The sequence below is a fragment of the Lolium perenne genome, chromosome 6, assembly GCF_019359855.2.
Source record: "Lolium perenne isolate Kyuss_39 chromosome 6, Kyuss_2.0, whole genome shotgun sequence".
In the NCBI taxonomy this organism is placed as follows: Eukaryota; Viridiplantae; Streptophyta; class Magnoliopsida; order Poales; family Poaceae; genus Lolium; species Lolium perenne.
In genome coordinates, this window is record NC_067249.2 from 153,512,246 (window position 1) to 153,537,090 (window position 24,845).

The window sequence follows — 24,845 nt, forward strand, 5'->3', positions numbered from 1 at the left end:
GAAGAAAATCATGGATGGGCGCAGCAAGGCCGCGGATGAGATGGTCAACAAAGCTCACCCGATATCCAATGGGAGGCGTCGGGTAGCTCTCCTCGCTGGGGAAGCGCAGCGCATCCTTCTTCTTGCTCGGCCCCAGTTTCTTCAGCAGATTGATGTCTTGCGCGGAGATCTTGGATCTCTCCCACTCCGTGTTTCCCAGATCTTGCGCCGCCATTGTTGCGTCGGGAGTGCTGTGCCTCATGAGCCTTGGCCGCGGTGGCATCAACGACGGCGTAGAAGAAGCAGTGGAGTGCGTGGACGCTGGAGCTTGTGTGGTTGCAAAGGGGATTTTGGCAGAGAAGATTGGAGTACGGTGCAGCGAAGGGGATTGACGGAGGAAGGCGGTGGCTATTTATAGCAGGTTCAGTCAAAACGTCGCACCGTTGGATGATCTACGAATGGACTTGATGATTTACACGTGATCCAAGGGGTAAAACAGTATTTTTACTATGATGGAATTGAACAGGCGCTACAGAGCGCGTGCCAGAAAAAGTGGAGGACATGTGTCCCCCACTAGCATAACGGGTCAATGCATCGTGGAGTTTGGGCCCGTAGGTCGTCAGTGAAAGGATAGCAATCGCGTCTTCCCGATACAGTGGTCGTGGCTATCGTCAGCACTGATGTCATCTTACCAAATGAAAAATCTCGACTGTGATGCTAAGGAAATTGGCGACAGTAAAGGACTACTGATAATCTCGAGAGCCTTTGATCAAATACAACTTTTTTATCAAATTCTCGGGAGCTACACAGAAAAAAACGAAATTTGAGTACCTGCCCCTGGCTCCTTAGTTGTGCTCGGTTTTCCCAGCCCCTTAGTTTTCCTCAGTTTTCCCCAAGACCTTATGCGAAACCCGCGAAGGAGCTCGGACGGAGGATTCCCGTTTAGTTGGCGTTGGTTGGTGCTGGCAAGTGGGGCCGTTGTTGGTGCCCGGCAGTGGACACGTCTTCACTTATCCAGATCATCGTGGGAACCACAACCTGTCCTCGTTAGTGCGCCGGACCCACAGCTTACCCAGGTGACCGTTGCGAAATGGGAGCCCGAGCCAGCCCCGCGCCCGTGCCCGTGCCATTGCTTCCACTTTCTTTCCCCGCGCCCCATTGTTCTTCTTCTCCACCAGCGGCAGCCCTTCTTCGGCAGGCGGGTGATGTCTAGTTTCTCTTCGACCTCCCGTTCTTCATGGCCGCAGTATGGACCCGTGCCTTTGACAAGATGCCCTGACTGCCCACGCCAGAGCCTCTGAAGCGGTCGATACGCAAGACGGACGAGGACGGCAACCGTGGACGTGAGTTCCTTGCATGCGAGAGCTTGCCATATAGAGAGGGGATAAGGTTAGATCTCGCTCCAATTTCTCTGTTTTTCTCTCGATTTTCTTGTTATTCCCTCGAATTTGGGATTGAGGGTTCACGTTGTCGTTTTCGGATCTGAAGAAATGCAGGCATTTTGAATGGATTGATGTGTACGTTCGAGAGGCTTCAATTGCAGGAATCAGCGGCGCTATTGGGAGCGCAATTTGGGAGGGGTGGGCTTCTTTGTAGAGAATGCGGCGGAGAGAGGAGCCGTTCGATTATGCATAATGCTCCCAATGCGGGACTGGTGGAAGTGAAGGGAGAACTAAAGAAAATGAACAAGCGATTAAGGCAGCTGATCGAGTTGAAGAAGCAAGCTAATCGATGGCTGGTTGTTTTTTGTTGTATAATTGCGATCGGATTCTTATCATTGCTCACCAGGCGCTAGAAGTTGTTACAAGGGATACCTTATTACAAATCCATTATCCAGTTACATGTACTTGTAGTTGTTTTCATAATTAGTGTGTGCATTCACCGAAATTACCAACTATATTGGAATGCTAAAGAAAGTTGATAATTGTTAGAGGGGTGACAAATAATCCCACCGAAATCCCCCAAATATGCCAAAACTATATCCCCTAAAACAAAAGGAAAGCGAAAGATAGTTGATAATTGTTAGAGGGGTGACAATAATGCATTCACCGAAATCCGCAGATATGTATGCCTCATGTTTATACCAAAATTATACCACTTTTGGGCCTTTTCAAATTACCAAAATTATATGCCAAAACTATATCCCCTAAAAGAAAAGGAAAGCGAAAGATAGTTGATAATTGTTAGAGGGGTGACAATAATGCATTCACCGAAATCTGCAAAAATGTATGCCTCATGTTTATACCAAAATTATACCACTTTTGGGCCGTTTCAAATTACCAAAACTATATGTCAAAACTATATCCCCTAAAAGAAAAGGAAAGTGAAAGATAGTTGATAATTGTTAGAGGGGTGACAATAATGCATTCACGAAATCCGCAAATATGTATGCCTCATGTTTGTACCAAAAAATTATACCACTTTTGGGCCGTTTCAAATTACCGAAACTATATCCCAAACTATATCCCCTGAAAGAAAAGGAAAGCGAAAGATAGTTGATAATGGTTAGAGGGGTGACAATAATGCATCCACCGACAGAGAGAGAGAGAGGGGTGGCCACGAAGAGAGAGAGAGAGAGGTGTGGCCACGAAGAGACGGGGAGGGGTATACTGCCCGTTAGATCAGTTGATCAACGGTTCATGGAGTCGATCCGTGTGACAACGACTCAACCAATCAGGATAAGTTTGGGCTTCTGAGAGAATTTGTGACAGAACTTGAGGGCAAAACTGAGTAGTACTAACAGTCCAAGGGCACATAAATAGTAAATAGACTAAGGGATTCAAACAAAAAGAATTACAAAATGAAAAATGCGTGTTTTGTACAATATAATTCATATTGGGCTACATCAAATTATTTGCAATTCAAATATACATGAGTGTGACAATTATGGCATCATTTAGACAAACTATGTTTTTGGGGAAGATGTTTTGCAAAGGGGTTTGAGTGGAAAACCATGCATCTTCATAGCTACACTAGTGATTCTGAGAAGTGGCAATTTGGGGTAAAACTTGATTTATATATGTTTGTTAAGGTTTTCTAGGTGGCAGTTTGCGTAGGAAGACTCCATGAGTAGGTGCCACTATGTTTTTACTTTTTTGGATTTTTTTCCGCATGAAATGACTCAATTAGATATGTTAATCTCATTTGTTGACTCTCTGTTGACCAGCTACTTGAGGGTAAAACTGAGTATATTGCACTTGCCAGTCTAAGTACTCGAGGGGAAAACTGAGTATAGATAAAAAAAATTGTATAAGGCCCGAGGTTATAACTGAGTACACCAAACGTCCCAGGGTTAGACTCGTGTCGCGGTGCATGCTCCAACCGTGCATAGCGGACGCGTGTTGCGGTACACGCCACCTTCATCTTTATAGAGCTCCTCTTTCTCTCCCTCGGCCTTGCGTTCTCAACATAACCGCCTCTCCTGTCCCATCATCTTCTCCACAACCGAAGAAAAAACCCCGAAGAAAACCGCGGCGATGGACAAGAATGAGATGCCCATTGCCGGCGCATCGGCCGCTGCCCCCGTCCAGGCCCCTGTCGCTGCTTCCAACGTAGCAGCCGACGCATCAGCCGCCGGCGTATCGGCCGCTGCCCCCGTCCAGGCCCCTTTCGCTGCTTCCAACGTAGCAGCCGGCGCATCAGCCGCCGGCGCATCGGCCGCCGCCACCGTCCAGGCCCCCATCGCTTGGGACCCGTACGAACCAGTGACGTACGTCGCGCCGGAGAACCCCTACGACTCCAGCATCGTCGACGACGAGCCGGAGGTAACCCTTTGCTCCCTTGTTCTTATCCCATTTCAATCCTTTTGTGTTAGATCTAGCGTTATTAGGGTTCGTCTGTTCCTAGTTCAATCCATTTGTGTTAGATCTTGCGTTATTAGGGTGCGTCTATTCTTAGTTCAATCCTTTTGTGTTAGATCTTGCGTTATTAGTGCTTGTGATTTGCTTTTGTTTAAGATTTGTGCCGATGATGATGAATATTTGGGCACAAATTGATTCAGGGTTTGGTCAGTAAACAATTGGTGTGTACAAATTTGTTGTGCATGATCTTTTGTTTACTCACGCAAATCCTGGATATAAGTGTGTCCAATGTAACTGAGGCTACCTCTTTTTTTCGAGCCCATATTATCATGAATGATCTTTGTTCACTCTCTGTTCCATCATCGTTGCAATTGACTCCGTGTTTTTTGCACGATCTTTGGTGCTACGTGACGGAGTGCGAGAGTAGCGGCGATCGGCGACGGCAGCCGAGTCCTTCCACACCAAGACTCGTCACGTCCTCGGGGAGGCTGCGGTCCGGCCATTACGATGGCCCCTTTGCTCGGCGATTACAAGTTCCCCTTATGCAACGAGAGCTCAGCGCCACCGACTTCAAGCACTGGTGAACCATGCTGAATCCATTGGCGAATGCAGCGCTAGAGTTGTATCGACGGTTAACGTTCATGCGTTCATGGCCAAACACAAAGCACTTGGGATTCACCTGCGCAACCTCCAGGCGAGTCACAGGCGCAACCTGGAGGCGTTGAACATGCCTACTACACTCTATGTATGTGACTGCTCTATCTGTAGAGCGGCTTAAATTCATGTAAAATGTAGCTTATGTTGTAGGGTTCTATCGGTACTACTGCTGAATATGTCGTGAATATATCTATGCTATGTTGGCTGCTGTATGCAGCTTATCCTATATTTTCTCTAGATTTATGCCCTAGATTTCCTACCTGATTGGGTAAAAACGAAGGCATAAAGAAATGAATGGCGTTAAAAAACAGAAGGAGAAGCTGCTCTAGATTTGCTACCAATTTGGGCTATCAAATATGAATGAGATCGAGCGAGAGAGAGGAAAAAGGTATATTGAAAACTGCTAATCTGGGCGAAAGAGACAGAAACCACTCGTGCCCACGTCCCGGACCCACACGGCTCCACACGCTACGGCCCCACACGCTACAGCCACACAAACATGGTCTCATCCTGTCCCACGCGGTTCCTTCCTACCAGCACCACACGACGCGACCCCACAAACGACACGACCCCACTCGTCAGCACAGAACGGTCAACTTAACGGATTCCTGCCGTCTGAGCTCCTTCTGCGGGTTTCAAACAAGGACTTGGGGAAAACTAAGGAAAAACTAAGGAGCTGGGGAAAACTGAGCACAACTAAGGAACCGAGGGCACGAAAATAGAAATCTCAAATAGAAATGGCGAAAGCCTATGATCAAATACAAGCATTTGTCCATGGCCTCGGGGGCTACTCCCATCGAGAGCGCTGGGCGCGCACCCGAGAGAAATAAAAAAAAGGGAGATGACAATATAGTGATAAAAGGTGTGAAGATCTTGAGCCTACAACCAAGTACAAGTTCTTGGCTGTAGCCTCGGGGGCTACTCCCATCGGGAACGCTGTTCGCGTGCCCGATGACATTATAGGGAGTATATTGAGCATATTTCGAGTTATACAAATAACTCTCCATATACTCCCATCGGGAAGACAAGATAAGTCATCCGTTGACTCAATAAAATGTGCTATTCCACAGCCGAAAAAGCACTCGACAATATATTCTCAGAGCGCCAAAGCCGCGAATAATCTCTGAATGCCGCAAAACTCTGCGAAGGTAAGACCCCAGATCCGTTCTCAGCGACGTGGCACCGTCTCTGACGTCGGTTTGCTACTTTTTTCCGTATCAACAGATACGAAGAAAAATCCTAACGGACGCGTTAGGTACCCGATAAAACATGACTGGGACTCGACAAATGGTAAGACCTTAAGCGGCACATGTCGAGTTAACACCGGTATCCGAGATCATGTCCGGGGACATGATCTTTATGTAGGTTTTTGCGGATTGCCACTAGAGCAGTTAACTAGTACCTGATCCGTCAGATGAACTAGCCCCAATTACCATTATCCATGTACAATATATAACTATCTATCTAAAGATGTATGATGGTTTGAAAAGTTATTTGATGATTATAAAGTTGGAGATTTTCCCTGATTCTTCGATTCAAGAAAAATCTCGGGGGCTACTGACATAGGCATCCCCAATGGGCCTGCCGAAGATGGTACCCGGGGTTTACTGAAGGTCCACGAGTCAAGGAATATGAAGCTCGGAAGCCCAATTAGTATTAAGGAAAGATAGAGTTGTATTAGGAAATATAGAGATGTGTAACTTTACGGGTTGAACTCAGAGAGTCTCCCGGAATATGTAATCTTGTGTAACACGAAACCCTCGGCTCCGCCTCCTATATAATGGGGAGTCGAGGGACAAAGAGAGGATCGAAATCATTGTCAATAAAACCCTAATTTCTTAATCGTCGAGTACTTTTCGGCTGAAACCCTCGAGATCTACTTGCCCTCTACTTTCAACTAAACCCTAGTCCACAATCCGTAGGCATTGATAAGTTAATCCCTTGTCACTAGCCCCAATGGGAGTATCATAAATAGTATCATGTATGCCATATTGGCAAAAATCTGATGTGTCACATCAATTAATGAGGTGAGAGATGAGAGTAGTATCATAATATGATACGGTATCATGACACATAAACCAAGAAAACTTCATAACAAATACATCATGTACACACATTTTCATTGAGATTCTACAAAACATTAAATATGACATAAGTATGATACCATATTATGATACTATGCATTGTGGAGGTGGTATCACAAATTAGTATCATGTACATGATACTAGTGTATGATACTTCCCATTGTGACTAGTCTAAGAGGGTGGTCGAATTGGGAGTGCCGGTGGTGCCAGCAAACAACTCCACATTAGATTCCCTTCATCTGGCCTACATGCTAGTGACATAAACTACTAGGATCACTCCTTTCTCTCTCCCCACCTACGTTCACCTCTCTCTATCCAACTACTCTAGCACTAGTTTGGGATAAACACTGTTATTTCAAAAAAAGTTTGGGCTAAACACTAGTGTGGGCTGATAGATCCTATGAACAACTAGAGTAGATCCTATATCGGGTAGAACTATCTCTGTAAATAAACTGGCTATGTACTGAGAGGTAGAGAGGTCGAGATTGGCAGATGGTTACCTTCTCCTTTGGAGGATGAACCGTCGATCGTCGACATGGTGGTGTCGGCGGTGAGTGGCGTGAGCATGCGGTGGCGGCGCTTCCCGTCGGCACGCACTAACCCTAGATCGGTAGGGATTTGTTGGTGGGGCGAGCAGCGTGTCGGTCAACCTCGTGATTTGTGCGTCCGGCCCCCACCTCTCTATATAGTGCGGCGACAGGTACCCACCAACCAGAGATGCGGTTGGGCGCCCCCGATCAGGGCGCGTACTAGGTCAAAGGCTCGTTATCGATCCGTTGGGATCGATCCCGTGGAGATCATCCTAACATTCTCCCCCTTGATCTCAACTTTTGTTTTAACTTTATACTTTCACTTTGTTCATTTCATTTTGGATCATTCCATAGGGCATGTTTCATCGTCACAGCTCTATTGCCGATAGAATCAGACAGCCACAATACACTTCTCTGTTTTGAAACAAATTCTTTTACTTTTGGACCTCTTATGATCCAGGATAGGTAAGACTTTCCCTTAAACCCAGGAACGCTACGTGCTCCTTGAACACGCTGTGTGGTAAGCCTTTCGTTAGCGGATCCGCAAGCATATATTTTGTCCTTATATGCTCGAGACTTATAGTTTGATCCTGGACCTTGTGTTTCACAACATAATACTTAACCTCAATCGGTTTTGTAGCATTACTCGACTTGTTGTTGTGAGCATAAAATACTGCAGGCTCATTGTCGCAGTACATCTTTAGTGGTTTGTCAATACAATCTACCACTTTCAAGTCGGGTATAAATTTCTTTAACCATAATGCCTGCCCCGTGGCTTCATAACATGCTATAAATTCTGCATACATCGTGGATGATGCAACTATGATGTGTTTGGAGCTTCTCCACGAAATAGCTCCCCCTGCGAGGGTGAATACATATCCAGATGTGGATTTTCTATCATCTTTATCCCCCGCAAAATTTGCATCTGAATACCCTCTTATTTCTAGGGAATCAGATCTTCTGTATGTTAGCATGTAATTCTTTGTGCCTTTCACATAACGCAATGCCTTCTTTACTATTTTCCAGTGTTTAAAACCTGGATTTTCTTGATATCTACGGAGTACTCCGGTGATAAATGCTAAGTCGGGGCGAGTGCACACTTGTGCATACTGTAGGCTTCCAATGGCCGAAGCATATGGAACCGATTTCATTTGATCGAGCTCGTATTGATTTTGGGGACTTTGATGTTTTCCAAAACTGTTGCCCTTGACTATAGGGGCAGGTGTGGCACTGCAATTATGCATATTATACTTACTTAGAATCTTTTCTAAATAAGCCTTTTGCGATAGTCCTAATACTCAATTGTTCCTATCTCGGTGAATTTCTATGCCCAAAACATATGACGCTTCACCAAGATCTTTCATATCAAAATTTGAGGACAAGAACTTCTTTGTCTCTTGCAGTAGACTAACATCACTGCTGGCAAGCAGAGCGTTTTGGGCACCGATTTTCTTGGTACTCTGTTTAGAATGTGAATAGCGGTTTTTAATGCCTCAATCCACAATCCCAATGGTAGGGTGGAATAGCTCATCATACTGCGCACCATATCCATAAGGGTACGGTTGCGCCTTTCAGCTACCCCATTACGAGTGAGGTTCGCGGCATCGATCTTGGGCGACTATTCCGATCTCTGTAGGAACCTTGCAAAAGGTCCAGGGACTTGGCCATATGGAGTATGTCGACCGTAGTACTCCCCTTCACGATCAGACCTGACTATCTTTATTCTTTTATCATGCTGATTTTCAACTTCAGCTTTTAATATTTTGAATTTATCCAACGCTTCTGTTCTTTCTTTTATTGGATAAATATAACCATATCGGGAGTAATCATCCGTGAATGTTATGAACGAATCATATCCATCCACACTTTTCACAGGAAATGGTCCACATATATCGGTGTAAATTATTTCTAGTGTTGTTGTGCTTTGATTTGCACCCTTTTGAATTTTCTTTACAAATTTTCCTTTAATGCAATCGATGCACTGTTCTATGTCTGAGAATTCTAATGGAGGAAGAATATCATTTTTAATGAGTCTTTCTATTCCCCCCCTCGAAATATGGCCTAGGCGACAGTGCCATAATTTCGATGATTCATCAGTTCTTTTTCTTTTCTTTCCTTCTTTTTTCAAGGAGGGTATTTGTTCATTCAATTTACACACAGACAATACCTTTTCACGCAAGGACAATAAATAAAGCTCATCATGGAGTAAAGCAACCCCAACATAAGAATTATTACACCATATGGCACATTTGCCATGTCCAAAATAACATTGATAACTGTCTTTATCTAAGCGCGATACACTTATTAAATTTCTATGTATGGAAGGAACAAATAAGACATCTCTAAGCAGAATAGTCAAGCCATCAGCTAGCTCCAAGAGGACATCGCCAACAGCTTCAACTTCTGCTTGAATTCCATTCGAGACTTCAACACATCCTTCCCCCCTTTTCGTAGTCCTCGTCGAATGGAATCCCTGTAAAGAATTTGCAACATGAACAGTTACACCTGAGTCAATCCACCAAGTAGATTTCGAAAACTGTGTATACATGGATTCATTTACAAAGGAAACTAAATTGTTACCTTTCTTTGCCATTAATTCTTTCGAGAAAGCGGGCAGTCTTTCTTGTAGTGCCCGAGTCTTACGACGGTGAAGACAACGATCTTTGTTCACAGCAATGGCATGTGCTTTGGAACTTATGATGATGTTGCATTGGGGCTTTTCCAGATGGCTTTGAAGGAGAGCCATTGTTGCTGTGTGTGAAGGGCCTTTTCTTATTGTCCTTCACATAATTTATGGAACCTCCATTTTGTGCCCTGAGCCTATCCTCCTCTTGCACACACATGGCAATGGTCTTTTCAATGTCCCATTTTGCAGGGTTCATGTTGTAATTGACAACAAAGTTGTCAAACTGTTGTGGCAATGAAGCCATCACCAACTGAACCAGAAGTGCAGGATTCAGCTCCAGGTCAGCATCCATGGGCTTCAGCTTTGCAGTCAGGTTGCTCATCCTGAGGATGTGCTCCCTGATGCCATTTGCACCTCCAGTGTACTTTTCTGTCACCAGCTGCTTCAACGGTTGGGTAGCATATGTCTTTGAACAACCAGTGAACTGTCTCTTTGTCTTTTCTAAGTACTCCCTAACGGAAGCACACTCTGCAATTGAGCCCACGATGGCGTTCTCAATTGTGTTCTTTATGAACGACATGCACTTTTTATTGGCAGTCTGCCACTTTCTGTTATCTAGGGTGTAGGACATCTCCACATGAGCATGGTACCTTTTCTTTTTAGCCCATGCATCATCAGTATCCGTGTCATCTCTAACAGGGTCAGCAGGCTTGATGGGCTGCGGTGTGTCAACCACCCAGTCCACCTCAACACAGACAAAGGCGAAATCCACCTTCTTCCTCCATTCTGTGTAGTTATCCCCTCTAAGGGTGGGAACATCCTTGATGTAGCTCATCAAGTAGAACCCTCCTGAAAACCACAAAGAAGTGAGAACAGTACAATAGCAAATTATAATACAACGTTGGTCCGAATTAAGAAATGCAAATGTTAATGCAAATAAAACTATATCACCGTTGGGCAGAAATAGAGATAAATGCACATATCATTGCAACAAAGCATGGTCATGTCATTAATAACGTTGGTCAAAAAATATCAGAACCATAATTGTCACAATAACCACTTTTCATTTAACTTTGAATTTTAACTATCATTCTGCATTTAAAAATGCTTCTTTTACTATTTGCAGCGGAAACGGTGACTTTAAACTATTTAACTTTTGAACTTTACAGAGGCATATCATTTACTTTTTAATTTCTTAAAAAATATTTCGTTGTTCCTATTTATTCAGAAAAAACTAGACAAAATTTGGCCAAAAAATGACCCAAAACTACCTAAAAATGCCTATGTAATTAATACAACTGTAAAAAACTATGCACACTTGGCCCGCGGCCCACGCGGCCCGCTCGCACCAAGCGGCACGCAGCGACTCGGCGCCCACGTGGCCCGCCAACGCGGCCTGGCCAAGGAGCCCACGTGGCCCACCCACGCGGCAGCGCTTGCTGGCCGTCGGATCCATCCGACGGCCCCCCTCTCTTTTGGCGCCGGTATAAAACGGCCGAACCGGCCGGAGAAACCCTAACCCTAAACATTTCCCCCCGTAACCCCTGCCTCTCTTCTCTGTGAGCCTCTCCCGCACGATGGCGGCGGAGAGAACGAGCCCTCGAGCACCCGTCGCCGGTGCCACACCAGCGACAGCGAGCCCACCTCGGCGGTGGCTTGGCGGGGCCTTTTTCTTTCTTTTCCTCCCCACCCGAGGTCCTCGCGGGCGAGCTCCTCTCCCATCACTCGGCCGGGGACGAGATCCTCCCCTTTGCCCTTTTCTGTATCCTCCTCCACCAGATCCCGGCGCGGCGGCCAAGGAACGGAGGCAGGCGGTGGCGCCCCCCTGGTTTTCTTGCTGGTGTGTGCGTTCACCCGAGGGTGAGCGCACCGCCGTCAAGATAACCGGAGGCGGTGCCCTTTGCCAGCCACCACGAACGGCAGCAGCAGCTGCGTCGACGGTAAGGTCTGGTAAGATCTTTTCTTTGCTCCATTTTGCAACGGAGTGTCCCTTCTTCCCGATGCCTCGGCTTGCCGATGCGCATCAGGATCGAGAGGGGCGGCGCGGCCTTGCGGCGGCACAAACTTTGCCGGCGAGCCCGAGGGCCTCGGCCGGTGCACTTTTCTTTTGGTGCGGCGAGCTAGGGTTTTTTTCTTTTCCCGAATCAAAAAGATCTACTACTAGGAGCCTGCTCTAATACCATTGATAGATCCTATGAACAACTAGAGTAGATCCTATATCGTGTAGAACTATCTCTGTAAATAAACTGGCTATGTACCGAGAGGTAGAGAGGTCGAGATTGGCAGATGGTTACCTTCTACTTTGGAGGATGAACCGTCGATCGTCGACATGGTGGTGTCGGCGGTGAGTGGCGTGAGCGTGCGGTGGCGGCGCTTCCCGTCGGCACGCGCTAACCCTAGATCGGTAGGGATTTGTCGGTGGGGCGAGCAGCGCGTCGGTCAACCTCGTGATCTGTGCGTCCGGCCCCAACCTCTCTATATAGCGCGGCGATAGAAGCGGCCCACCAACCAGAGATGCGGTTGGATGCCCCCGATCAGGACGCGTACGAGGTCAAAGGCTTGTTATCGATCCCAACGGATCGATCCCGCCAGAACTGTCACCGCTGCTCTCCAAACGGGACTTGCATGTGCGCTGCCAGCTACCATTTAGGACTGTCGGGTGGAAATGCTGTAACAAAGCCATAGATCGATCAATAGAGTGAATGCATGCATGCAAGTTGCAATGCCCAAAAAACAAGAAAGCTGGCCCATCGATACACCCCTTGGTGATTTCACACCTGACAACAGAAATCATATAAACAAAAATCATGCAAAATATGAACATGCATGTTTTCTGAAGTGTGAACTCTCCTAGCTGACTCTTGCTCACTTGTAGCACCTTTGTGAGTTGAGCGCTGCTATACACACGACCTTTTACATCCGATATTCGTACGATCTGGGCTACCCTGTGTGCCTACTCGAAAATCCAGGCCAGCGCCAATCCAAACCTCATAGCTCAAGACAAAATCCATCTTCTCCATCTGCATTCTTCCTTCGTTGTGACTCTAAGGGCATCTCCATCGGTTTGATGTATTTTAGACTATACAAATGACTGTGCGCGTCCGTTTGCATCGGGTACAATTTGACATATTTTATTATTATTTTTCATTGATGACATAGAGATACATAGTTTGCAAAACAAAACATACGAAATCTAATAACACAGCGAAGTCTACTGGCGTCTAGTCGTTGCCGGTGAGGTCGACGACCTCTGTCATCTCCCATGGCATGTGCGGCACTAGTGGTCGCCATCCTCCTCATCATCGGTGAGATCCTAGCAGAGATACTGGCACGCCTCACCTTCAATGCTCTCGTGCAGAAACCGTAGCGTCCCCGGATGTGTGCCACCTCGCTAGAAATCGAATAAAATCCGCCGTCTTTTGTGTTTCCGAATTTTAAACATTTTTGGGGGTTCACGTTTGGGGTGCGCCGGTGTGGGGAAACCTTCCCCAAATGGAGGAAGGTGTGCCGGAGGCCCCGATAGTGCACTGCCAGTGCCAGTGCCGACACCTATTTGGAGAGCACTGGTGTAGATGCTCTGACAGATTAGCATAAGGGCATCTCCAACGGCGCGAAGCATTTCGCCGCCCCCCTCATAGAGGAAAGTGAGCTGGCAGCCGGGCTCGAGCGCGAGGTCGTGGGCAAACTTGTCCCACCCCGTGTGCAGGTACATCTTGCCCTGCCCGTCGAACAAGATCTCGATAGGCCACCGATAGAAGTTGCAGCTGGCCTCCCGTAGCTGCAACAGGGCCGGCTCGACGCCATCGATGAACTCAGCGAACTTGTCCGGGAGCCGCTTGATGCCGAGTGGGTCGTCATCGATGCGGAGGAGGAACTAGAAGCAACGCTCCTCCTGCGAAGACGAGGAGGGCACAGACGACGGTGAGCTTGGGGCCGTAGCTGCTCCACCACGCCGGCCCTGCCCCGGCCCCGGGGGAGCCCAGGCCCGCGGCCTCGACCGCCTCGCCGGCCACTAGGACCCGCCATGCACTTCCTCGCGGGCCTGGCTGCGTCGCAGAAGAGCTAGGTGGCGCTACGGTGGAGCTTGTGGCGGCTAGGGTTTGTGTGGAGGAGTGGATGAGGAAGAAAAACGAGCGCCCTCTTTATATAGGCCGGAGGCAGGCGACAGCCGCGGGACGCGTGACGTCACCATTACTGCGTTGGCGGAGATGGGCGGCGGTCGCTCGGCAGGTGAGACATCGGCATTAACGTGGCGCAAAACGTCGAAGCGATGCAGTGGCGCCGATCGGTTGGCACACACTGGCGAGGTCGGCGACAGCGTGCCCGACGAAACGTCCGCCAGACGCGAGCGAATACTGCGCGTCCGCGGAAGCGTCCGCAGAGACGCATCCGAGACGCATATTTGGGCCAGGTTGGTGTCGCCGTGGATAGCCCGGTTACTTTGCGTCGCCCCGCTGGAGCAGGAACCCGACATATTTTTCGTCCGGCGGACGCAAACGGTCGCTCAGCGGACGATTTGAGTCGCGCCGTTGGAGATGCCCTAACATTGCTATGTAAGTCCGTATGTTCCATGAGAAGTTGTCAATCCATCAGCTTTGTGCAGACCAAAGAACTCAGCGGAAATAAGCCAAGGCTAGAACTTGCATGGCGACTGATGAGTGAAGATTAATTAGCACTGTGAAGAAGTATTGTCGGACAGAGATCGTACATAGATTGTCGTGTGTGGAGCAATTCCGTTGTGAGTTTGTGGCACTACATCGGTAAATACATGCATATGTACAGTAGTGACTACTGACTGGACCAACATTGGTGTAATCAGAAAAGCTTGTGCGCAGTGAACCGCAGGGGAGATTCAGCCAGAGGAAGAAAATGGCTCCTATATTTCTTCACTCTTCAGACTTCAGTGGGAGATACTGGCCTGAGTTGACCGGCACAGATAGACCGGTGACCAGGCTCATTTCCCCCCATCTCGCTCTCCTATCTGTACAGTACATGAACCCCGCTTCTCTCTCATCGGGCCTCTCCCTTCTCCTCTCCGCTGGAGTAGCCGGCCGGAGTTGGAGGGGAGATCGCGCCGGAGTAGCTAGGTGTAGTTTTAGATTTAGTATTTGGTCCTCTATGGCGTATGGCGCTCATGCCAGGAGGGAAGTGGCAGATCTCATCAGCCAGATCTGGCACTGCTTTGCTCCCCTTTTCTGCCTCGTCGAGCTTCGGTGGTCGGAGCCGGAGATGTGGTGGTGGAGGGAGGCAAAGATCTCCATAAATAAGGCCGTTCTTGGCGGATCTGGTGGCCAGAGGTGCAGCGGCAGCCTCTTTCTTCTTCCTCGTCGCGGTGACGAGAGGGAGAAGGTGCTTGCTTCTTGTCTCCGGATGGTCGCCGCATCTGCGGCGAAGCTTCGGTGGCTTCTTCTCGGAGGATCTCCACGGGCGCTACTGTCGCCGTACCCCATGGCTGAAAGGCAGCCCCTCCATCTTTGCGTGGCGGCGACAAATCATGGCCGCCCGCAGATCTTCTGGAGGATCTCCACGGCGCCACTGTCGCCGTATCTCACGGCCGAAGGGCGGCCCCTCCACCCCCGTGTGACGGCCACAAGCTGTCCTCAGGGCAACAACTACCTCCATCAAGCGTTCTTGCCGACTCGGAGGATCCACAAGCTCGTTGGAGTTGGCTCCCACTTCTGCACCCCAAGTGGTCTCGTCCCCGGCGGCGCAGAGGTTGACTCCGGCGAGCTTCGATGCGGTGAAGATGGAGCTGGACCTGATCGCTTTTCAATTTTATACGGAGGTCCTCAATGCAATTTGCAAGGGCTGGCTTGTAATTTTCTATTTTCTTCTGGCCTTATCTGTAAAATGTAACTCCACCGTTCATGAAATGAAGCCCTAGGTCCTTCGGGACCCTTCCTGTTCAAAAAAAAAATCTTCACTGGGAGGTGTATCGATCATGCATGTGGGGCTTGCGCCAGTTAAACTCCGTCTACGTCGCACTACCGGCAACCCGACCGGTCCAACTGCCGCTGCGGCCGCGCAGGCACATGCTTTTGCCGGTGCATGCAGGTTCACGTCCATCGTGAGCTTGTGCCGTCGACCAAACTGCGAAATAACCCGAAAATATGAGGCCGCGATTGGAGATGTTCTTATCGGGCATCGTTTAGTTTAGCTGGAAAGACCGAGCCACACCATCTATCGTCGAGCGGCATCTGATCTGCCGTGTGCGAGGCTTCGCGTGGAAACTGGAAAACCCCACCAATTGCACCCATGCACGAAGCAAGTCGATCATCTCTTTCCAGCAGCGAGTTACTGAGCCCTAGCGAGTCGATCAACCCGGCGGATGGTGTTCGCAAGTGTGGCAACCAGAAAGAATGAGCATATTAAAACGCAGTAAACATGACCTTAAATCAGGCCTAGTGCAGCTAAATAATTCCATTATTCGCACTGCTCGGCCCTGCGTGTGAACATTCTGTTTGGTCGGTGTTTTGGAATAGTTGGTTAGTGCATGAAGCTTAATATACTATCAGAGCCAGGGTCTCAAGTTTGAGTTCTGATTTTCACAATTTATTATTCAATAAATTGCTATTATCCCCCTCATGTCTACGTACTGGCCTCTCGGGTCATACGCCTCTGTTTACACGTGTTGACTTGTCTTCACGTTACACGTGAGGGGATGTTAAACTGTATAAGTAGATTGCCTAACTTTTTTCCATCAGATCGGTCTTTTGAAATAGTTGGTTAGTGCATGAAGCTTAATAGTCGGCCTAACAGAGCCATGGCAACTGTGTACGGAGAATATTTTCTTCGCGCAACTGTGTATGGGGTTGGATTGAAGAGTGCTATACACCGACCTAGTCGAAGATTACCATATACCGCACACCCCACGCTGGGTGTTGGCCGGACCAACGTGGTGTTTTTTTTTTTGCCCTATTCGGGATTTTTTTTTTCCACCTATTTCTTTTTTTCTTAAATTTGATTTGTTTCCAAAAACAGTTTTTAAAAATCAGATTTTTTGAAATTTTTTTAATATGAACATATTCCAAATGTGAATATTTTCAAAAAAATATTTTTTTCAAAATTTTAAAATTTTTTGAATACAACATTTTTTGATTATGATTATTCTTTAATTTGAACATTTTTTAAAATTTAATATTTTTTGAATCTACAAAATAGAAAGAAATAGAATAGAAAACACAAAACATAAAAGAAAAATAAAAAGAAAAAGGGGTACCTGGGCTAGGCCTAGCCCACACCCTCGGGGTGGCGGGTGCCTTGTCAGTGTATAGGTTTCTCCAGTTAAAGTTAGGGGCTCATGCTTGAAGTTTCATCTGAAGCTTACCGCATCGATATGGATGTCAACGGATCAGATTGAATTGGATAATGCTCTTTCCATATCGCTACCATATTTTTCTATCAGATTCAGGTCGAAGCGGATAATGGTTAGATGCGGATACGAATACATATTATATCGGATTGTGGATATGGAGCAGACTCGGATCGAAAGCGAATAATTGAACAAATACACACATAAAATTAGAAGTGTGTTTCTTTTATGTAAAATCTGTTTGCAGAAATCATGTAATAGTAGACTATAGCTAAACTTGCACGACTATTCATACAACGAAGCAAGTTGTGTGCAAGTAGCATACAAAGTTCAATCAATAAACTAGCTATATTGTCTAGATAATTCGGTCGTGCTAATTTTATCGGATTATCTCCTTTTAGAATCTCAGATAATCCGCAAAAAATATTGAATAATCCATATCCGTCGGATATTGTCGATACCATATCTGTATCATTGAGTGAAGGAGTATCCGGGGTGAGCCATACTCGTTCAGGTCAAGCTCGTTTTTTCATTACTTTCGTCTTTTTGTCTTTTTTTAATCAATAATTTGGTACAATTCAAAAAAATTGGAAGAATGTTCAGTTCTAAAAAGGTTAAAAATTGAAAATATTCATGTTTTGAAAGAATGTTCATTTTTGAAAATATTTGTTTTAAAAAATATTCACATTTTAAAAAGTTCAGATTTGAAATACGTTCAGATTTTCAAAAAATATCAAATTTAAAATATTCTGATTTGAAAATGTTCAGATTTGGGAAAAGTCAGAAAAAAATAAAAATAAAGTTCAAGTTTAAAAAATGATCACATTTTAAAAAGCTCAGATATAAAAAAAATTCCAATTTTAAAATGTTCACAATTTGAAAAATAAAAATAAAAATAAAAATAAAAATAAAAATGAAAAGAAAAGAAAATAAAAGTAAGAAAAAAGAGAAGATCGACAGAATACCAAAAAACCATTGAAAAATAGATGAGAAGGTTCTAGAACTTTCCTAAAATAGACGTCATTAAAGCTTCCAACTTCTATCCTCTCCCTCCCTAGGAAAGGGCCACATGGGAAAGAGGAGAGCAAAATATGAGAAGTCCTACCAAGTGCTAGAGAAGGATTTATGCTTTTACTATGCGCCAAGAGACAGAAATAAATCAAATGACATAATCTCGAAAAGTGGGATAAATTAACCCATTTAAAATGAAGTCACAAGCTAACATGTTTACATGGCGCCTCACCTCAAGAGTCATACTATACAGCATGGAGTTGTGACCCAAGACACGAGATCAATAGAATGGCACACTAGCCCAAGGATTGTTGGTCATGACACCCTGAACCATGGAGCCATAGGCGGACCCAACTGTCCGGCCAGCGGCGTAGCCTATTTTGATGAAAATTTGATGAGTATTTTGATGAAAATTTGTCCGAACTTACAGTGTGTCCAGGCTTGATGAAAATCTTGGGTCCACCACTGCATGGAGCAATGATGTATAGCATGGCTCCTTGAACCACGTTTTCATACTATAGAGCATGACTCATGGGCCATTGTTTCTTGAATCTTAGTTATTTTTAGAACTATTGTTTAGATAAGTTATCTTGTGTCAAACTTCTGAAGAAGGGCTATTTTTGGCAAAATCGTCCCAAGAGATATGAAACTTTGGATTAACATTGGGATTATAGTTTACTATGTTAAAATCATCTTCTATTAGTGCCTATTCCTTGAGGGTGAAGCGCAATGGTATGAGAAGTTTCATGTTCTACCTTGTCATGATGTGGTTGCCAAGGCGGTGTAACCGACACCGAAGAACAATATTTTCACCGCAGTAATCATCAACTTTGGATCTGGTGGTTTATCGCCCGCGTTTTGACTTATCTTGGTTGTGGTGGAATCGATGATGGATCGAATTTCACTTGGTTAGTGATACTCATGTTTCGTGTTCTCAAGACTTTTTTCGCAAACAAATTCATTAGTTTCGCAATCTGTCTAGGGATGTGCCCTCGAGTGTATTTTTCAAAAGTCTTACGTTTTTTACACTAAGGTAGACATTTGAAGCATGTCTTAGAATCTTTAGGGTTAGTTTAACTTGTGCATGTTTGGTTCATGGCTTTTTCACCGGACTTGGAAAAGCATCGAGATGGAAAAGATGGATGATATAGCGACTTCAAAGATTGTTAATGCAACTTTTAGTTTTACGAAAATCTTTAAATTTCTTGGATGATTCAGTTTCTTCGATATAATAGACCCTGATTTTTTAGTGTTATCATGGAACATGCTTGACATCTAAGAAATGTCATGTTCGGAAGGATATGTTCGTATATACACTTGTTATAGCTGTTCATACGAAGTCTCACCTAACACTTGACTCTATCCTCGTTGACCCCGTATCTCTGAAACGTGATCAACTAAATGATAATGCACATATGAATGCTATAATATTGCTGAACTGCTTGACCTTCATGGTTGCCGACGCAAGTTTTTTTTGGATCCTTTCCTTGTAAAAAGACACTCCGAATTTCTGAAGCAACTGTGCATGGCCCTTTCCTTAAAACCAAGGCCTGAGGTTTGACTATTTAGGTGTGTTACGTCCGGATGAAATTTATAAAAAGAAGTGATATTATCAGCCTCACTGTTTCTTCTTATTGCTAAAGTTTTTTTTTGCAGGAAAAACGGGATTGAATTATAATTAGATAATAGTATCATTACAATACCGAAGGATACGACTCAGTAAGGCCTCGGGAGCCGTTCCTACCCAAACTTCCGTTCTATCTTGCAAGATACCGAACCTAGCTAGCTCATGATTGCACTATTATGTTCTCTAGGTATCTTCTTGAAGGCTACAATCCGAGAGAGGTAAGTAATTCTTGTCAATCTGCCACCATATGTCCGAAGCAAGAACTATCCCTCTCAGAATTATTTGACATCGAAACCAGTTGCATGTAATCCATTTCAACAATGATCTTCTCCTCGCTCGAGTCAAGCGCCATAGTGATTCCCTCCATACACGCGCTAAGCTCCGAGTCCAGCGCTGAAGAGCAGAACCGCAGGGCTCTATAGCCCGAAAAAATGATGGATCCATCACCACGCCTCGGAATCATTCCAGCCTCACTAGATAGACCTATAATGTTCTCCAAGGTCTTTATGTAGCTGCATATGAAGCGCCTAGACCCTTCAATTGAAGGCAATGGCTTATCATGTGTAACCTCGTTACGTGCATGCCAGGTCCTCCATGCAATCATAAGAACACGCACACACATCTCCATCAGTATCGACAACAGCCATCCTTCTATCTAGTCATCATGGATAGGATCAACAATCCGAGGTATAGGCCAAACCTCCCTCGTCGCCTCCTAGAGGGCACTCACGTGCGAGCACTGAACTAGAGCATGGTATGTGTCCTCCCGATCAGAGCCACAAATACGACTAAGACCAGTCACTGGCATATGGCGTCGTAGTTTGTTATCTTCTGTAGCAAGCACGTTGGATAAAGCCTTCCAAGCAAAAACAAAATGCGAACTTTCTCTGGTACATTACATTTCCATATCTTCTTCCAAATCGGTTTTTCACCCAACGGTGCGGTACTGCTGGCCCCAATTGTTGTCTCTTGCTGAACTAGACGCAGGCCAATGCGATAGGCAGTCCGCACCAAGAAAATGCCATTTTTCTCTGGCTGCCAAGCTAGAAAATCATTCGGCCTCCTAGATGATGTTTTAATTCGCATAATTTGATTAGATTCAATTGGAGGGAATATTTTGCGGACCAATGCTTCATTCCGATTCCCATGCTGATCAAGAAAACTAGAGACCCGAGTTAAACATGATCGTCCCTTAGGACCAAGTACGTTTTTTGAAACTTAGGACCAAGTACTTTGAGCTTGACATCTCATGGTATCCAATTATCACTCCATATGCGTTATTATCTCTCATCTCCAACTCTCCATATTAAACCATGTTTTAACAGTTTCAGGCCATAAGCAATAGCATTCCAAGTTGGCGATGGGTTGTCTGTAAACACCGTCTCCACTAGATTACCTTGTGGATAGTATTTTGCACGCAATACACGAGCACACATGCTATTAGGCCTACTGATAAGTCTTCACGCTTGACGTGCCAATAAATCCTAGTTGAAAAATGTGCATATCTCTGAACCCCGTGCCACCGTGAGGTTTAGATCGTACCAAAACATCCCAGCTGACCCAATGAGTTTTCCTCTTTCCTCTTTCAACACCCCACCAAAATTCACGGATTAGTTTGGTTAAATCATCATACACGACATAGCTAGTTTGAAAACACCCATAATGTAAATTGGTAGAGCTTGTGCTACCACCTTGATGATAATCTGTTTGCCACCTTGTGATAAATCACCCCATTTTAAAAGCCTCTCAGCGAGCATAGATTGTAAATTATCAAATTTATCTTTACACATCCTACCATCCGGCGTAGGAAGCCCCAAGTATTTCTCTTCAAAGTCATCATGTTGAACATTATGAATATTATGAATTCCTCCTTGCACGTCCTCCAAGCATTGAGGGATGAATAGGATAGAGCATTTAGCAGGGCTTATCAGTTGCACCGTGGCCGATGCATAAGTGTAAATAACATGTTTCACACGTCCCGATTGCCTAAATTCTGCCTTAAAGAACAATAGTGTGTCATCCGCGAGCAGGAGATTTGAACCCTGTGCTCGCCCACACACCTTAATAGGAGATATTCCACATGTACTAATCTCTGATTGTAATAATGCAGAAAGACCATCGGCAATAAAGAGGAAAAGAAAAGGATACATCGGATCACCTTGCCTCAAGCTTCTCGTGGGGAGAACGCTTCCAATAGACCTCCATTAAATTTTACAGACATAGTTCATTATCCACTATATCCACCGGTGATAGAAGCCCATCTTATGCATTACTTCCTCTAGAAAAATCCAATCAACGCGATGATAAGCTTCCGATAAGTCCAGTTTATAAGCACAATAAGGATTATTTGCACTTGTACCATGCTCCATAAAATGGAGACACTCAAAGGCCAACAAAGCATTATCTGTAATAAGACGTCCAGGGACAAATGCACTTGGTTCTCTGAGATAACATCACCAAGGATAGGCCTCAAGCGGTTAACCAATCATTTAGATATTATTTTATATAGAACATTGCATAAACTTATCGGCATGAAGTCCTTCAGCTACACAAGATTATCTATCTTCGGTATCAACACAATAGAGGTGTCGTTTATACCCTCGGGCATCTTCTAACCCGTGTCAAAGAATTTGAGGACTGCTTGGATAATTTCATGTTTAAGCACGCCCCAGTTCTTCTGGTAGAACCTTGCAGAGAACCCATGCGCCTTGAGAGGCCTAAATTTGGTTTGATGTACTAGAGCCTTGGATAGGAATGACCTATTCGCTGCGTGTAGAGCAAAGCACAAAGTGTGTACCACTAATATCCTAAGCTCATTACCAATGTCAACTCTTCGGTGTCAGTTTGCCCCTTCAGCCCAAACTACTTAATTATGAATCAACTCCTCGTCACTGCAAATTAAGAAGGAGAAGACATACGTGAAAGGGCAAGGAAGACAGTTGGCATGCAGGAGTACTGGGTGTACTAGGAAGAGTAGGCTTTGGGCTTCACTATCATCAGATAAAGGTAGTACATAGTGTTCAACACCAAACTTTACCTCCCAAATAGAAGTTAAGCAACAAAAAACCAAAAAGGAAGAAGAAGAAGAAGAAAGCATTACAAACCCATCTGGTACCAGTTTTTTTTGTTTGCAGCATCACCATACACCTAGGATAGCCTATGCCACTGCAAACGATCAAGTGGTAACATTCAGGGCCACAGAAGTTACAAACTACCTAGTGCGGGTAAGCTAGCTATCTATTAGTACGAATTACTACTCATCTTTCATAAAGTATGGCGTATGTTTTTCCAAAAGTCAAACAGTGGAAGATTTGACTAAGTTTTCTGAGAAAACTATATATCTCTACAATGTTAAATCAATCTTACTAGATGCATCATGAAATAAATTTTCATGCCATTGCTACTCTATGTCATCATTGTTTTGTTTATAGTATTTTCTATAAATCTGGTCAAACTATGCATTGTTTGACTTCTACAAACACTTATTTGCCATTTTTAAACAGAATTTAGGGAGTACGTACTATCTATAAGTACTTGGTGGCAATTTTGTATCCAGTTGCCGGTTGTTAATATATGAAAATTTCAGTGAGGAATTGGACATCATCACCCGGTGCCCGCCAAGGCAATCCATAAATACACGTACAACTACACCACCATGCATGACTAGCTATATGTGCCTTTGATCTCCAGCTACCACGACATATATACAATGAGGAGGCTGCAGATACGCGTGGTGGTGGTGAGCGTGGCGGTGGCCGCGCTGGTGTTCGTGGCGCTCATCCTGGGATTCGTCGCCGAAAGTGGTAATTCCAAGGTAAGGAGGCAGCTGAGTCGCTCTCCCTCCATGGATTTGTCCGCTGAAGTCTTCAGCTCATGTGCATATATTTGACTGGTGGTGAATCGTGAACGCAGTCCTTCGTAGGGTACGACGGAACGTACTGCGTGTACCGGAGGACGGCGGCCCTCGGCTGCGGGATCGCGGCGGCGCTGTTCCTGATCGCCGGCCAGGCCGTGCTCGGCGTGGCCAGCGGCTGCTTCGGCCGCTGCGGCGAGGCCCGCGCGCGTCCAATCAGCGCGCGCAGGCGCAGGATCGTCGCCAGCATGTACGGCATCTACTGGTACGTGCGTGCCTACACACTCGCGTAAGGAAGCATTCGAAGTCCATTGAAGATTCACAGTTGTGTGTTGGTCTTCCGCGGCCGTTTCGTGGCAGGACGGTGGCGGCGGCGGCGACGTTCATGCTCCTGTACGGCGCGTGGCGGAACAGGGCCACGACGAGCCGGCCAACGCGGGCGCGCTACCACTCGGGGCACGGCTGTCGTACGATCCTCGAACACGGATTCTTCGCGTCGGCGGCCGCCTCGTCCGCCCTCGCCTTTGTCTTCGGGATCACGGCCTACGTATACCAGGAGATGTCGGATCCGGAGCAGCCGCAGGGCGGCGTCGCGATGGGGCAGCAACCGCACTTCGAGCCGCAGCAGCAGGCGTACCAGCAGGCGGCATACCCGGCCATGGGGTACCCTTCCGCTGCTGCTCCTCCTCCTCCGTACGGAGGCTACGGAGCCAAGGCACCTGCAGGCCCAGCTGTTTACTAGAAGTGGTCTGCAAACATTCGCGGAATTTCTGGGGATTCTGTACTGCCATTGTGTAATCATTTTCTGAAAGTACCAGTACTATATCATTGTGAATTTTCAATTGTCACTACGGGAACCCGCCGACGTGCCGACGGCCAGAATCAGTGCCGACGGCCGCCGTGGCGCACAGCCTCGCTCGCCGTCAGCCCAGCAAAGTAGCCGTCGGCACAGCCTGGCCGTCGGCACAGAACCACCAGAGCCGACGGCCGCCGTCGGCACACTTTGGCCGTCGGCACAAACCCAGTCTGTGCCGACGGCACGTAGCCTAGCCGTCGGCACATGGACATATGGTGGGGCCACAGACAGCCACTGACAACGGCGTCAGCAGGTGGCAAACGGCGTGACGTGGGCCGACGGCCAGGCCGTCGGCACAGCTTCCCCGCCAAATTTTCCTTCTTCCCGCCCTTATTCGCGCCATTTTTTTCGCGCCACTTCCTATGTAGGCCGACGGCCAGGCCGTCGGCACAGGTTCCCGCCATTTTTCCCCGCTCCTTCCCTCCCGCCATTCTTCTCGCACCCATTCTCTCCCGCCAATTATTCCCGCCGTTTCAGCCCTCGTCGTCCTATATATAGCCATGTCTTCTC

At 46.3% G+C, this 24,845-nt stretch overlaps 1 protein-coding gene across 1 annotated transcript; it reads left to right on the forward strand.

Annotated features, from left to right (window-relative positions):
- Positions 1–23,335: 23,335 nt before the first annotated feature.
- On the forward strand, positions 23,336–24,314 carry LOC127310291 (uncharacterized). The gene is made up of 3 exons (XM_051340974.1): positions 23,336–23,440; positions 23,539–23,744; positions 23,840–24,314. Exons 1-3 carry the CDS (start codon positions 23,336–23,338, stop codon positions 24,219–24,221), a joined length of 693 nt encoding a protein of 230 aa, XP_051196934.1. The 3' UTR covers positions 24,222–24,314.
- Positions 24,315–24,845: the final 531 nt, after the last annotated feature.